Here is a 14870-nt window from a genome sequence, read left to right on the forward strand (position 1 = left end):
TAATATTTTATTTGAATTCCACATTTCAACAACAGCTGAAAGTTAGGTTTGGAGTATGGGGCGTTATTGTTGTATAGCCTAGCTTCTAGGCCTACAGTATATCAATAATAATCTTATTGTTACAGGAATTGGTGTTGGCTCTGATGATATAGCACATCACCTTTATTTAGACAGTGCATTTTTTAGACATTTAGGCCTAGCCCTAGACAGTTTTTCATAGGACCAGGCCTATATTATTAGTAGGCCTAGGGGCCTAGGTCTATTATTATGGGGAAAAAAATGCACTAGCACAATTAATGTGACAAAGATGGCATGGCATGACAAGTCTAGGCTAGGCTATAGTAGTAGAAACCTACTATCTTTACCGTCAGCTGGATAAGGCTGCGTGCGAACTCACCTGTTGCGGGACTGGAGCAGTGTCCCGGACAGGAGTGCGCTATTGCTGCTGGGTAGACACTGACTGTGCTAATCCATGGAGTTATAATTATTTTGAGGTTAATCCTAGGCATAGGTGTAGGCCTAATTATAAACAAACAAGTCAAGTCATCGGACTGATATACGTTTATTAATTCAATTGAATTATTCCTCCATGATTGAATTGACGTTGACTAAACCGTCTCTCTGTAACCGCGTACGTAAACGATCACAAAAACTCTTGACTTCACACTAGTGTACTGTATCTAGGCTAGTCGCTCGATCGTCGGGACGATTTTTCGATCAGCTGCTCGCCAAAAATTAACAGACAGACTTGTTTTGAATATTAATGCCAAGCTACTGAAAAAAGTGATCAGCCTCGTTTTCACCTGATTTTCATGTCTCATCATATCATGTTTTGTTTCTGTAATTATCCTTACATCTCAACATTTTGAATTTTTGAAGTATTTTTCCCGAACTCAGGAAAGGTTAAATACGCAATATATGGCCACTTGTATCATCCCCGCACCCCCCCCCCCCTTTAAATAGTCCTCATATCCACATCATACACCGGATAGTTACCAAAATGTAATCACCTCATCCTTTGGTCATACCTTATAATCCCTGTAATTGGAAATTAAATCTGTGCAGTTGTTTTTCAGATATTTTGAACACAAGAAACCCTCAAGTTCACCCCGAATTTGGAACGATACCAACACTCAATAATTTCTTCATTGTAACTTTGTTAAACTTTCACGAAAGTTTCATTTATATCAGTTGATAAGTTTTTGATATATCTTGTCTAGGAGAAATCCCTTAAAATGGTCCTCACATCCACACCCTACTCTGGACCGTCACCAAAATTTAATCATTTCTTCGTTGGGTTATACCTAACACTCCCTGTTATTTTCAATAGAGGGATTTAGCAATGATTGCTTACAGGCGGTCAAGTGACCTAACTTGGATGTACATGAAAAACATTACTGTGCGATAGCATAGGAAAAGATAATGTTATGGTTGCAAAAACAACCACCCACTGTTAACGTCAGAAGCAAATGTCTAGGAAAGGCAATACGATTGTTCAAAATATTGTTTATTTACTTATCCTAGCGTTCATCTTGGATTGTATGCTTTGAAATTTAAGTGATCCTTCATAAACCTTAGCTGACCCTAACATCGATAGTTCACGGGTCGAAGACCATCATGTATAACTAACCATGCCATAGATGTGCAGGGGCATAGGCCTTATATTTGTCAAAAGATTTCAATGTTTGCGGCCAGTATCCTTAACAGCATTAGCAAAATATTAAGGCAAAATTCTGAAGTTTAATTTCCAATCGATTTGGTATAGCTTACTGGGAATTATGATGCTCTTTGCAGCAATAAACAAGGGACAGCCACGATAGAAATCTCCATGTAAAACACCGCTGTGTCAGTGTATTGTTTATGTCCAACACCCAAGTTAGGTCACGTGACGCCCATCGCTAAATTCCTCTATTATGTCTGTGCAGCCGTTTTTGAGATATTTCGAACACAAGAAAAAACAAAACAGAACAGCCAAATGTTACACACAGACACAAATTTACACGAACGAAAACGTATATCTTCTGGCGGAGATGATGATGATGATGATAATAATAATATTATTAATAATAATAACTAGACTTACTATGTCTGTTTGAACAACAGAACATAGGGCTTTTCCCCATTGCTTTAATAAGAAGTGAAGTTGAAATTGCAACAAAAAGAAAAGTCGTTAAAAGGTATGAAGTAAAAAAAAAATACGGTAAACCAATATAATTTTAATGAAGTGGAAAAGAATGAGGTGGGGAAAAAAACAAACCCAAATTCACTGAGACGTTATTAGTGAGACTTGAACTATGGCTGCAATGGTAATAGTAAGGTACATCGTGACCCACAACCATATGGACCGACCTTGAAGAGGAAAGTGAATTTTCAGTTCATAGCGATTCAATGACTGAAAGCAAAAATTATTCATGCATATCAGAGTAGTTTTGAGTTTAATCTAGCTGTAACTGGTTTAAACGCTTTAGAAAACGCAAATTGCGTTTGAATAATGTAATCAACTGTCAACAAAAAACATTTTAAATTTTCCTCATATCCACACCCTATTGTAGATCGTCACCAAAATTGGATCATTTCTTCATTTTACCATGAAAAACTATTCTGCAAAATGTCATTTTTATCTGGGACGTAAGCAATTTAAATGACCCTCACATTTATACTAACCTGGATCGTCCCCTACACATAACAATATATTCCTTGTAACTTGGGTTATACTTTATTCAGATTAGTTGACCCGTTTTTGAAATATCTGGGACGTTTTCATTTAAATGGTCGTCATATTCACACCTTACGCAGGATCATCACAAAAATTCAGTCATTTCTTTACTGAACCTTGACAAACTATTATAGAAAGTTACATTTACACCAATTGAAAACTTCTTATAGATATTTTCGTCTGGGATCTCAAAAATTTAATTGACCCGAAAATGTACACCATTGACTGATTCGTCGTTAACACATAATACTATCTCCGTTTTCGAAATATGTGGTCTGGGACGTTTTTCTTTTAATGGTCCTCAAATCTACACCCTACTCCGGATCGTCACAAATATTTATTCATTTCTTTACTCGACCTTGACAAACTGTTATGCAAGGTTTTACATCATACCAATTGATTTTTTAAAGAGATATTTAAGTCTGGGTCCTCAAAAATTGAATTGACCCTTCCATTTACACCCTTGACTGATTCGTCGCCAGCACATAATAATTTGTTCCTTGTAACTTGGAATGTTTCATTCAGATCAGTTGATCCGTTTCCGAAATATGTGGTCTGGGACGTTTTCCTTTAAATTGTCCTCGGATCCACACTATACTGCGGATCGTAATAAAAATTTGATCATTTTTTTACAAGACCTTTACAAAGTATTATAGAATGTTTCATTTAGACCCATTGGTTTTTTTAAAAGAGATATTTAAATCTGGGTCCTCCAAAATTGAAAAGACCCTCAAATTTACACCCTTCACTGGATCGTCACTAACACATAAAAATTTCTTCCTTGTAACTTGAAGAAACTTTCCCGTAAGTTCCATTCAGATCACCTGATTGGTTTTTGAAATATCCGGTGTAGACTGTTTGACCTAAATCACTTTAATTGGTCCTCACACGCACACTCCACCACAGATTGACACTAAATATTAGGAGACACATCTTCTTTGATATATGGCCTTTGCTTTGGCAAAGCACGGAAAAATGACCAAAGTGACGGTCAGAAAAAAAAACTGCAAAAAGATAGGAAAAATATATACAAGAAAAAGGAAAAAAGATCAGATCAAAAACAATGGGTTTTCCTAGTACTGCTGGGAAAAGCCAATAATAATAATAACTTTATTTGACATGAAGCTTTTAAAACAGCGCCACACTCTCTTGCAGTGCATTCGTAATCGTAACATAATGCAATACAATATTTAGCAAGACACTTAATACTGTACAATAAAAAAAATTACAAAATTGCACAAATGTTGAGCTTTTTCACAGTTCATCACCTAAAACCTCCGCTAAAAAGTTTAGTGAGGATTGTTAAAATATTAAAAAAACGATAGATTAAGAGTTAAAAGGGATAAAATGGGATAACAGGATAAGAACCAAATTTCAAAATATAAAACTATTTCAATGTCGTAAAATAAAATTAATATAAAATGTTCATGCTTAAAATTATTGCAAATAATAAATCTATGTAATTGATAAGATAGTATTACAAGTAATAAAAGAAAACAGTGTTTAATAAAGTTGCCTCTTTTTGTGTGGTAGGTTACGATTATTGTCAATGATTTATCTTATAGGTCATATATTAAAGAAACGTGTCTGCCGTCTTGTAAGTATAACCACGATGTGTTCAAGACCAATTGTACGAGAGTTTTGGAGTCCCATGGAATCTCTATGGATCGGACAGCAAGATCAATTTTACGCAAACTAAGAGATAAAATACAAACGTCTAGTAATGCACCAGCCAATCCATCATCATCAACGGAGAATTACAGGCCTAGTACATCTAGTTACAATAATGAAGAAGGCTTTTCCGATCTTGTCCTTTGCACATATTACAATACTAAGCGGGGTTGTAAGAGATCTAGTGATTGTAAATTTCTCCACATGTGTAGGTAAGGAAGAGAGTGAAAAGCAAAGCTACACTACCGATTAAATATCATAATGGGATATTATAATATTCTTCTGTAAAACCTAATTATTTTCAGTTCTTTTATTTATTGTCGAATGTTGTTACCAATCGCTCATTAGATTATAATAATATATATAATATATATAATACATTGGTACTATATATCATATACTTCAAAGTTAACATTTACCCTCGCCTCTTCGATGGGGAGGTGAAGGGTATTGCAATAGCGCGCGTCTATGTGTGTGTGTGTGTGTGTGTCTGTGTGTGGTGTGTCTCCGGGAGCTTGACTCATATACTGCTGGACCGATTCATTTCAAATGTTCACACATTGACAATGTTACATGTATCTCAGTCCTCAAATACAGTGCTGTGATCGGAAGTAAAATGCAGATTTTGTTATTTATATATTGTCCGGCCTCAACAGCCGACAGAGCCAAGTCCAGCGGATCGTGGCCTTGTTTGGTTAATCCGAGCGCAGTGGATCGACAGTGGACCAGAGTGGTGGAGTGAGTCAAATTGTGGCCAGTAGAATGGAAGCGATCCGGCCAGCATGTAAACTCGATTGATTGATGGGCTTGCCACCCAAGGCCTATGGAGAAGTGGTCCGGCAGGCGTGCAAATAAATGCCATTAATTTTTCAGTATAGATATTGCACAACTGGGCGACGGTTTGGTAATCTCAGATTATCTTGTTTATTTTATTTTTCAGGTCGTATATAAATAAAAAATGTCCGTCTTCTTGTAAATATAACCATGACGTGTTTACCCCTAACTGTAAGAAGGTTTTGAAAAATCACGGTATCTTTATGGAGCAGCCGGCGAAAGCAATTCTACGCGAATTGAAAGACAAGTTGGAAATGTCTAGTGCCACACCAGTCAGACTGCAACCATCAAGGCAAGAAAGTGTCTCATCCCGTCCTATGACAAAAGGAGAAATTTGTACTTACAACATTCGTGGTAAATGTAATTATGGTGAACGTTGTATACGGGAGCACTACGGGTTACCGTATCGGTGGTTATACAAGTTGAAGGATGACGAGGACGCTGTTTGGAATCCATTCACTGATGAGGAGCAGACACAACTGGAAGAACAATATTGTGATGTCTCCAAAGATAGTATTGAAGTTGTCAATGGGTGGGTTATTTTGATATAATAAATTAAAGTAGATGAGACATTATGACTTTATATAGTATCACTATTTGGATAAAACCGTATCTGGACAAGTGAACTTTCCGTTTTTTTTCCTTCAGTTTTTGTACTTATAATATAGGCCTGCAGTTTGGTTTATTAAAATGTTTTGTTTGTAATTATTTTTTAGTTTGCTTTGTTTTTAATTTGTTTTGTTTATTTGTTTATATATTGGTTTGCAGAAAGGATGTGTATCGTTGATGTATTTTTATATTAGGTAACTTTGATATTTCTAAAACAATGTTGATCTAAATGTTTATTTAAAAAAATAATTAAAAAAAAACCAATCTATAATACTCCAGTCATGTCACCTTATTTTTCACCATCAGTTGTTTGCGACCTTTATTATTAATTAATGAGTAAATGCTGAATATTTCCTGCTGGGAACAGATCAATAAATAAATATAAATAATAATATGTTGAAAACGTCAACATTCGTTTTTATTAATCAGTCAAATGTTGTAGGCCTTCATACTCAAAGTAGAACAAGTGCCGGATTTCAACCACAATTACCAATGCTGTACTATTATATATTAAGTGGTATAAAGAAATTCTATGGAATGTTTTATTCCCTTAAAACAGAGAACGATTCGCCGAGGATGATTCAAATAATTCGATTGCAGTGTTGCATTTTGGAAATATGGAAATATCAAACTGCGAAGTTGTTCGTAAATCAACAGCATCTAGTGTAACTGAACCGCCAAATCATCCTTTCACAACCGAATGGATGTGGTACTGGGAAGATAATGACCCTGCCGGTGGTGGTAAATTATGGAGACCATATGGACAGAAGGTACAGTATCTAAAGAAACAATGCTTCAACAAGTTCTTTCTACAGTCACCTACATATTTCTTCTCCATTTCCATTTCAAATTCGCTTCATTTATGTAAATTGGACAACCTGTGCTCACACAATACCCATGCTTTACACAGTCATAATGAAACTCAGTTGACAGGGCTGTTTGTTAGTGAAACAATTGGTATGCAATATTGTATTTTATTTTGTCAAATGAGTCTGCCTTTGGAATGTCATTTGAAGCCAGGCTCCATATGGTATTTGACGAAAACTCGGGAATGAAATACAGATTTTTGAATATTGTATTTTTTAATGGGCAAAAAAAGGCGTGACCACCCTTTTTACACCTTTCCCAGTTTTTAGATAGTGTATTTATTAATCTGTATATCATTAATCGTATCCGACTCCGAGTCATTTTTCATCAAACACACTTTCTGTGTCATAGACAATAAACAGTTGTACAACAATATAAACATTTTTAACCGCCGGAGCCTGACTTTAACAACATGGCAGTTTGTTGCCAGTCTGTTGAAGTTTAATAGATTCGCCATAATATTGTTATAAGTTTAGAGCATTTTTCAAAACAAACACTATTTTATGTTTTCAATATTATAAAGGCACATGAATTTATAAAGCACAACAGATCTCAGTTGCTGCAGGAATCATGGCCAAAATATAGGCTTAATCATAATTATTTTTTACAGAACTCAGACGGCAATGCCAAAGCTGATAAAGATAGCCACGAATTGGAAGAAAGTTATCAGCAGTTTATAGAGGATTCCAAACTGTCAACTGCTAACTTTAATACTGGGGCGAATAGCTATACCCTGGACTTCGGAACGATGCAGCAAAATAGTGAAACTTATACAACCATCAGAGAGGTCCGTCGTCGCCCCAAGGAAGTCGTCACGACCCTCTATATTTCAAACTACAAGAAAGAAATTCAGTTAAATCGGTAGGGTCTGAATTTTCTGTATTTTGCTATACCTGTGTCTTATAAGAGTTTTAGTAAATATCTGATCAGAATACAAATTTCTATTTAATACTATCGTAGCTGTAATGCCAAAATTTCAAATTCTCTCCCAACTGTAATATAACGGAAAAATAAATACCCACTTTGACCCAAGACCCCTGTTAGCGCCAATGTGTGCCCTTGTGCGGACAGGGGATGTGCCCCCCCCCCCACCTCTGAAGCTGGAAACCTTGTTTTTGCAAAATACATTGATGCAATTTGCTCTTATAGGCCTAATCAATAAATTCCTCATCAACCGATATAACCTTAAACATTCTTGGAATTGACATAACATAACTGATGTCGTACACTCCCTTCAGTGTGAAATGTGGCTCTCTTTGCAAGCACATCTAACATCTAAGGAAAGAAGAGCTTAGATTTGTACCAGATAAAACAATTTTGTTATCAACATTAATACCGTACATTATGCTAATTTTCATCTGTGTAAGCGCATAAGACAGTGCAAATTATTTCTGTGACAGTCTTTTGAAGTGTGTAAAGCTCCATTTTATCCTATACATTGGGGGAAATGATACAATGGACCATCCCCCCCCCCTTGTCAAATATTGGGGGGATATATCCCCCATCCCCCAGGATCTACGCCTATGACCACTTAAAGTAAGGTTTACCCTATTACCTGTAGGCTGAAACAATAGGTATGATGAATATTTAAATTGGTTCAATTACAGTAAATGTGTACAGTGTTCTATATATACTAACTTCACTTTTTTTGGAACTTATTAGGAATCTTTACATTTTAACATGTGACGATAAAAATCAAATCCCCATATTTCTATTTCTATAATACTTCCATTTCAACACCAATACATTGCACGCACTTTGTCAACTATAAAGAGTAAAACGTGCTAGAATGTTAAATCAGAACATGTAAGGAATTGGCAGTGTACAACTGATACAATGGAAGGCGTTCGAAAAATGAAGTGATTCTATTTTGGTGTCGATAGACATGTACCATTCAAAGCAAAGCATCGCAGATCGGATATCTAAAAAATTAATCGACTCGTCTGAGTGAAACTTTCGTGTTAGTGTAACTTTTTTTTAAAGTACGAGATTGGCGAGTTATTGTGCGTTTTTGAAGAAGAGTGGAGCGAGTTGAGTAACATAGAGCACAGCAACGCTATTTTTTTTTTATTTCTTATTGCTTAGAGCTAAAGGTGTTAGCATGCATACCAGTAGTAGCGATGGATCATCTACAACCTTTCCTGATACCTGGGAGAAGACAGACGGAAATAAGTTAGACCCGGATGCTACGTTTCAGCTGTTTGATGTTAAAAGTGGCAGTACAGAATACAATGACATACAGCGTTTATTCAGTGCTACGTGTCCAAACAAAATCCTGAAGATACAACGGGTGCAGAATGAAGAACTGTGGGAAGACTATGCCAGGTAGGCCTACGTGATGAGGTGTAAGGTGTAAAAAAGGGCGGTTACACCCCGGTTTCCCCCCCCCCCGTTTTTAAATATTCAAAAATCTGTATCTCATTTCCCGTTCCCCAGTTTTTCGTCAAACAACTATTTTCTGTCTTTAACATCACCATAAAATTGACAACACAATAATATTTATTCAAAAACAAACTAGGCCTACATTGGTAACTAACAATTTATAAGACTTCACCCGCAAATTATCAACATTAAGAAAACATAAATCATAGTAATAACCTGAAATATCCACTTCATCTCGTACATCATCTTGGAAATGATTCAGGTAGGAATCGAACCCACGACTTCCAGATAACAAGCCTGGTGTCTTACCCACTAGAACACCGAGTTTGCACTAGTGAAAAGTGTTGAATCCGATTCCCAAGTAGTAGTGTGTACTGCAATGCTATTCGATAGGATTTTGCAACAGGAATAGGAATGATGTTTTACCTGACGTGTTATCCTAATAATAATAATAATGATGATAATAATAATGATGATAATAATGATGATAATAATGATGATAATAATGATGATAATAATGATGATAATAATGATGATATTAAAGATGATAATAATAATGATAATAATAATAATGAATAATAATAATAATTATTATTGCACAAGTAACACTTCAACGCAAGTTTTTCTGTATTATTTTAGTTCTTTTTGTGTAAAAAAAAAAGTAATTGTAGCTCTGTGGTAATCGTGACAGGTTTTCTTACTGAGATGGTACTACAAGACCATTATTTATTTAAAGAAATGCCACTATTGGCTTACTGTATTGGAATTAGGCCTACTTTAAATATCTATTTAAATGGCAACCATAGAAATACTACCGGTAACACATGAAAATGAGATGTATTTATTGTGCTTATTAATATAGAAAACGAGAAAGAATGAAAAAGAAGACAAAAACCGTTGATGTTTCTGTAAATGAAAAACGACTTTGGCACGGGACAAGAGAGTACCACGTGAATGCTATCTGCCAACAGAACTTTGACTTCCGATGCAGTGGATCAAGCTCTGGTACAGCTTATGGACAAGGAAGCTATTTCGCCCGCGATGCGAGTTATTCGACAGGTTATGCGATAGCTGCAAGCTCCGGCCGGCGGTTTATGTTTCTTGCAAAGGTTTTAGTTGGTGATTATACCGTTGGAAACCCAACACACAGACGACCTCCAGAAAAGATCGTGGCGAGTGGACAAATAAAGATTCTGTATGATTCTTGTGTAAATCAATTTCTTAATCCAAGCATATTTGTTATTTTTGATAAGGATCAGATGTACCCGGAATATCTAATCGAATATTAATTCAACAATGTGCTTTATTACCGCCGAAGGCCGTTACCGTATGTAATAACTCGCTATCTGTCTCCTTAGCAGGATTACTCAACAAATATAGAGGAATGGATCATCATAACATTTAGTGAAAAGGTACATAATAAACCTAAGAAAGATAATTTTGGTAAGAAAAGTACAAGGTTAAGATCACTGATATTTGATTTTTATATAATAAATAATAAATAAAGCACAGGACGAAAAATAATGGAATTGCCAATCGTACACGGCTTGCGTATTGTTCAATTTTCAGGCACAGGGCACAGGTATGCACTCTAAGTAAATGAGTAACTACTCTAGTTGATAAATGTTATTAGGCCTACATGAAATGTAATGATCCTCGACAAATTTCTTTTAATTACTGCTGATATAAGAATAATTGAATCCAGACTGACGTGTTGAGGTAAATCAACATCTTTAAGTCATAACATGCTTTGTAGCACTAAATGAATAGGTGATAAAAACAAATTTTAAGAAATGATGGTGTAGAAGTATCAGGCAGCCCTTTCAATAAAAAAGTTCCTTAACAGTTATGTGAAAAAATGTCTCCGGCGGGATTCCAACCTGCTACAAGGCGAGCGTCAGGCCACGGTCACCTATCTGTATATTCATAGGTGTGTTGAAGTTTACTATAAAGTCGCAACATTTATTTCATTTTATTTATGACATTCGGTATACTTATGTCATGACATCCTATTGGCCTTTCTTTATAGTAGCTATCAAATCAATTATGCATTTATTTTCCATACAATACAGTAATACAGTAAATAAGAATGCAAATTAATAAAAATACATTGTATGGAAGGAGGCTACAGTAAGTTCTAGTAGAGCTTTAAGACGTAGCCACCTTTAACAAAACAGTTGGAAAAATGACCGGTACCAATGATTAGCTGTATTTAAACTAATATAATAACAAAATGATATACCAATAAAATTATAATAATAATTAATTATAATAATTCCAATCCAGTTTGAACACAAGAACACCAGACCAGACACATTATTTAAAGACTCAAATAGAAATGAGAGCAAGAAAAGAAAAAAAGATAATTAATTAATTACCGTACACCGAGACCACAGACTTTTTTAAAATGATATTTAAAACTATTCAATGTAAATTTATTTTTTAGGTCATCAGTAATATTAGCCCATAATTTAGGACCCCAAAATAGAACTGAAAAACGCCTGATAGTAGATGTGCACGGAGTACGAGAAGTATAATTGATGCTAGAAAATCTTGTATTATATTGATGATGTTCAGATGCTCTTGTATAAAGATTACTGATGTTGGGTGGTAAAGTATTATGCGATAAACGATACATAAAAGCAGCAGTTTGGATTTTATTTAAATCATATACATGTAAAACATTAAAGTGATAAAAAAAAAAGGTGTTTGGTGTGAGCTCTAAAAGAATCACCTGAGCAAATCCGAAGGGCTCGTTTTTGAAGAAGAAAAATGCAATCGACGTTAGTCGATTCAAAGCTGGACCAGGGACATAAAGTTTCAAACTTATTTAAAGTGATTCCCCATGCAATATTGCAATAAGAAATATAAGGTAGTACTAAAGTATTATATAAGGTTAAAAAAATTTTTGATGGAAAATAGTGCTTAAGCTTGTTTAGAATACCAATGTTACGTGCAATAATATTGGATACCTGGTTGACATGCGGTTTCCAAGAAAGTTTGGAATCAATGGTGACACCCAAAAATTTAGTCTCGTTTACACGAGTTATGTTATCATCAATAAATAAATTGTAATTAATATAATTATGCCGATTGAAAATAATGTAATAATAATAATAATAATAATAATAATAGTAATAATTACTTTTCTGTGTTCAATGACAGCTTATTAAGTTTGAATAATGTAGAGACCTTATTTAACTCGAACGTTCATGGTATTTAGTAGTAAATTTTTATTCTTATGAGAAAAAACAATATTCGTGTCATCGGCAAAGAGAACAAACTTAGATGATTAGAAGAATTGGGAAGATCATCGACATATATTAAAAACAGAAGTGGTCCAAGAATCGAGCCTTGAGGCACACCACAAGTTATTGACGCGAGACAGGAATCAACATTATTTACGGTAGTATACTGACAGCGATTGGTGAGGTGGCTTTTTATAAGTTGAAGTTGAAGGCCTCTGATACTACACACTTTGTGCTACACACATTTGCACAATTATTTTTTATATTACTGATATACAGTATTTTGACTATTATATTGATTAGACTACGTTATAGACTTACATCTTGTGTCATGTGTCCTATATTGTGGCCCAAATATTATATGTTGATATTATAAGCCATCCCTATGCAGTCAGCACACTGTGGGAATAGAATGTTTGTTTTCTCACTGCAAACTATTATAATGTGTATATCCGAATTATCGGTATCTATCTTGGGCATTAACTCCTCCCAATACATGGAGTTTAGGTGTGCCTACATTTTGCTAGTTTTTCTCATGTATCTTGATAAAGACCTAAGGATAGAGATCGAAATATTAGTTTACTCCAATAAAGTGTTTCTAAAGTCCATAATGGTATTCGTTTCTCATATTCTTTATTACCGTACTGAAACAAAGGTGGAACCACACAATGTTGTATGTATGTATATGTATGTATGTATATGTATGTATATATAAAACAGCTATGAGTTGTAGAAATATTAGAAGCAATATAATTTATTAATTCACAAATATTTCAAACACTCCTGTGTTCTTCCTCAGTGTGAGGACAACTGACATAAATTACAAAGTAAAGCAATATTTGAATCCAATAATTTAAAATAGAGCTGGGCCCAAAGAGGGACTTTTGCAGATGAAGAGTGTAGACCACCTTAGCTCCACCATGGTTGGGGCACTCTCACACCTAAATTCTAATTATAATTTTCCTTTGTTTTTTACATTTTAAAAAAATAATTTTGTAAAATTTAGGATCGGCTCGGTCCCATTTGAATCCGCCACTGATTATTATGACGTCATTGCGATATTGCGTCAACGTAACACTGGGGTTTGTAAAATTTTGGTATCACTAAATCGAAATAAATAGACATGTCCGTGTCAAAGGCTGTATAATTATTATTTAATAATGGCTATATTCAATTAACTATATTTTTTTTTTGGAAATTAGGAAAAACAGTAATCCTATGTATGTAGATAATTTTAAACACTAGTATATACGTACGGGTCATAATAATATACAAAAGGAATAAATCGTTTATAGTAGAAACTGCACTTTTGAGTAAAAATATTGGCCTAATAAGCATACACGCTTCCAATTTTGCAGCTAGGGTATAGACCCAAACGAAACGTTTGACCAGCTTAGGTAGGGCCCAATTTAGTCCCACGACCACTAATGATTACAGAGCCAAACCAAACCAAACCAAGGCAATATATATACACAGCCCAGGTGTGAATGCAAATAGTGGAATACAAGCTATGTGGCTCGTTTCCAGTAGATACAGAGAATATTTTGTCATTCTTAACGCGTCCTACGAAATTCTTACGAGACAGCACTAGTCCGTGAATCTGTGAACAAGATCGGAGATCTAAAGATGCAATCTCTACCGTGCATCAATGGCGGCCCTCTGGATCTCAATAGAGATTCTTTAATAATATATAAATTTAAGAAGGCAAATGGAAAAATATTTGCATTTGAATTTCGTAGGACGCCTTTCCACCTCGTGTAATTTATTGGTGGAAAGTAATAATTTCCACTTTGTTTCCATACAATACAAACTGTTGCTGTAGCCAAATGACTGCGACACGTGTGAGAGCGACTACGATCAGACCATGGAGGAAATATTTCCTCCATGATCAGACTGGCAACTAGTACTGACCACAATAAATTTTTCAACATGTTGAAAACTCCGCGGCCATCAACGACTCTCTCCTCTGTCACGAGCAACCCACCTATGGGCTGCTGCAAGCAAACAACATAGTGAATAAATCTATGCTTTATTTTTAAAAATTAAAATCCGTAAGCCTGCTTATTATTAGGCAATTATTCGAGGATTGTTTTACATTAGGCATTTTACTACCGTAACTCGCTAGAACCGTCAGTTTCCAACTAACTTTAATTTAGCGTCGATTGAAATTAAATGGTAGTGCCAGTTGCGGTTGCAGGTTGCAGAGAGAACCAAAGACAATATTTAGGAGAAAAAAAAAACTTAAAATATGATGCTGTAAGACGGGCCTAAAAGCATTCAAAATCTCGAATCGTCAGATTTCGGGGGCTTGGCGCCCCCCCCCCCCCCGACCTCTTCAGAGGTTCTGGGACATCGCCATTTCCCTGCCGTCGGGCAGGTCTTGGCGTAACTTTTGTGATAATATTACACAAGCAAGATATAGATCATCAATAAACAAGAATTAGTAAAAAGTAAGTATCTTTCCTCATTTGGCATTTCTGGGGAATGCAGTTTGGCGCACATCGATCTATTCTGTACCACCTCAGCTCTGGTCATGTGTTCGG

The 14870-nt window shown here is 35.3% G+C and overlaps 1 protein-coding gene across 2 annotated transcripts in view; it reads left to right on the top strand.

The window, feature by feature from the left end:
- LOC117114179 (protein mono-ADP-ribosyltransferase PARP12-like) overlaps positions 1-12119 on the top strand; it is a 24656-nt gene extending 12537 nt beyond the window's left edge. For both annotated transcript variants that reach the window (XM_033257752.1, XM_033257753.1), the window contains exons 3-8: positions 4282-4599; positions 5328-5753; positions 6390-6600; positions 7308-7558; positions 8783-9022; positions 9942-12119. In XM_033257752.1, the coding sequence (XP_033113643.1) occupies positions 4282-4599; positions 5328-5753; positions 6390-6600; positions 7308-7558; positions 8783-9022; positions 9942-10368 (1873 nt within the window). In that variant the 3' untranslated portion in view covers positions 10369-12119. The remainder of the gene's footprint in view (positions 1-4281; positions 4600-5327; positions 5754-6389; positions 6601-7307; positions 7559-8782; positions 9023-9941) is intronic.
- The last annotated feature ends 2751 nt before the right edge of the window (positions 12120-14870 follow it).

Source organism: Anneissia japonica, unplaced genomic scaffold (genome assembly GCF_011630105.1).
Source record: "Anneissia japonica isolate Jap-2015-1 unplaced genomic scaffold, ASM1163010v1 scaffold287840_len1291095_cov163, whole genome shotgun sequence".
NCBI lineage: Eukaryota > Metazoa > Echinodermata > Crinoidea > Comatulida > Comatulidae > Anneissia > Anneissia japonica.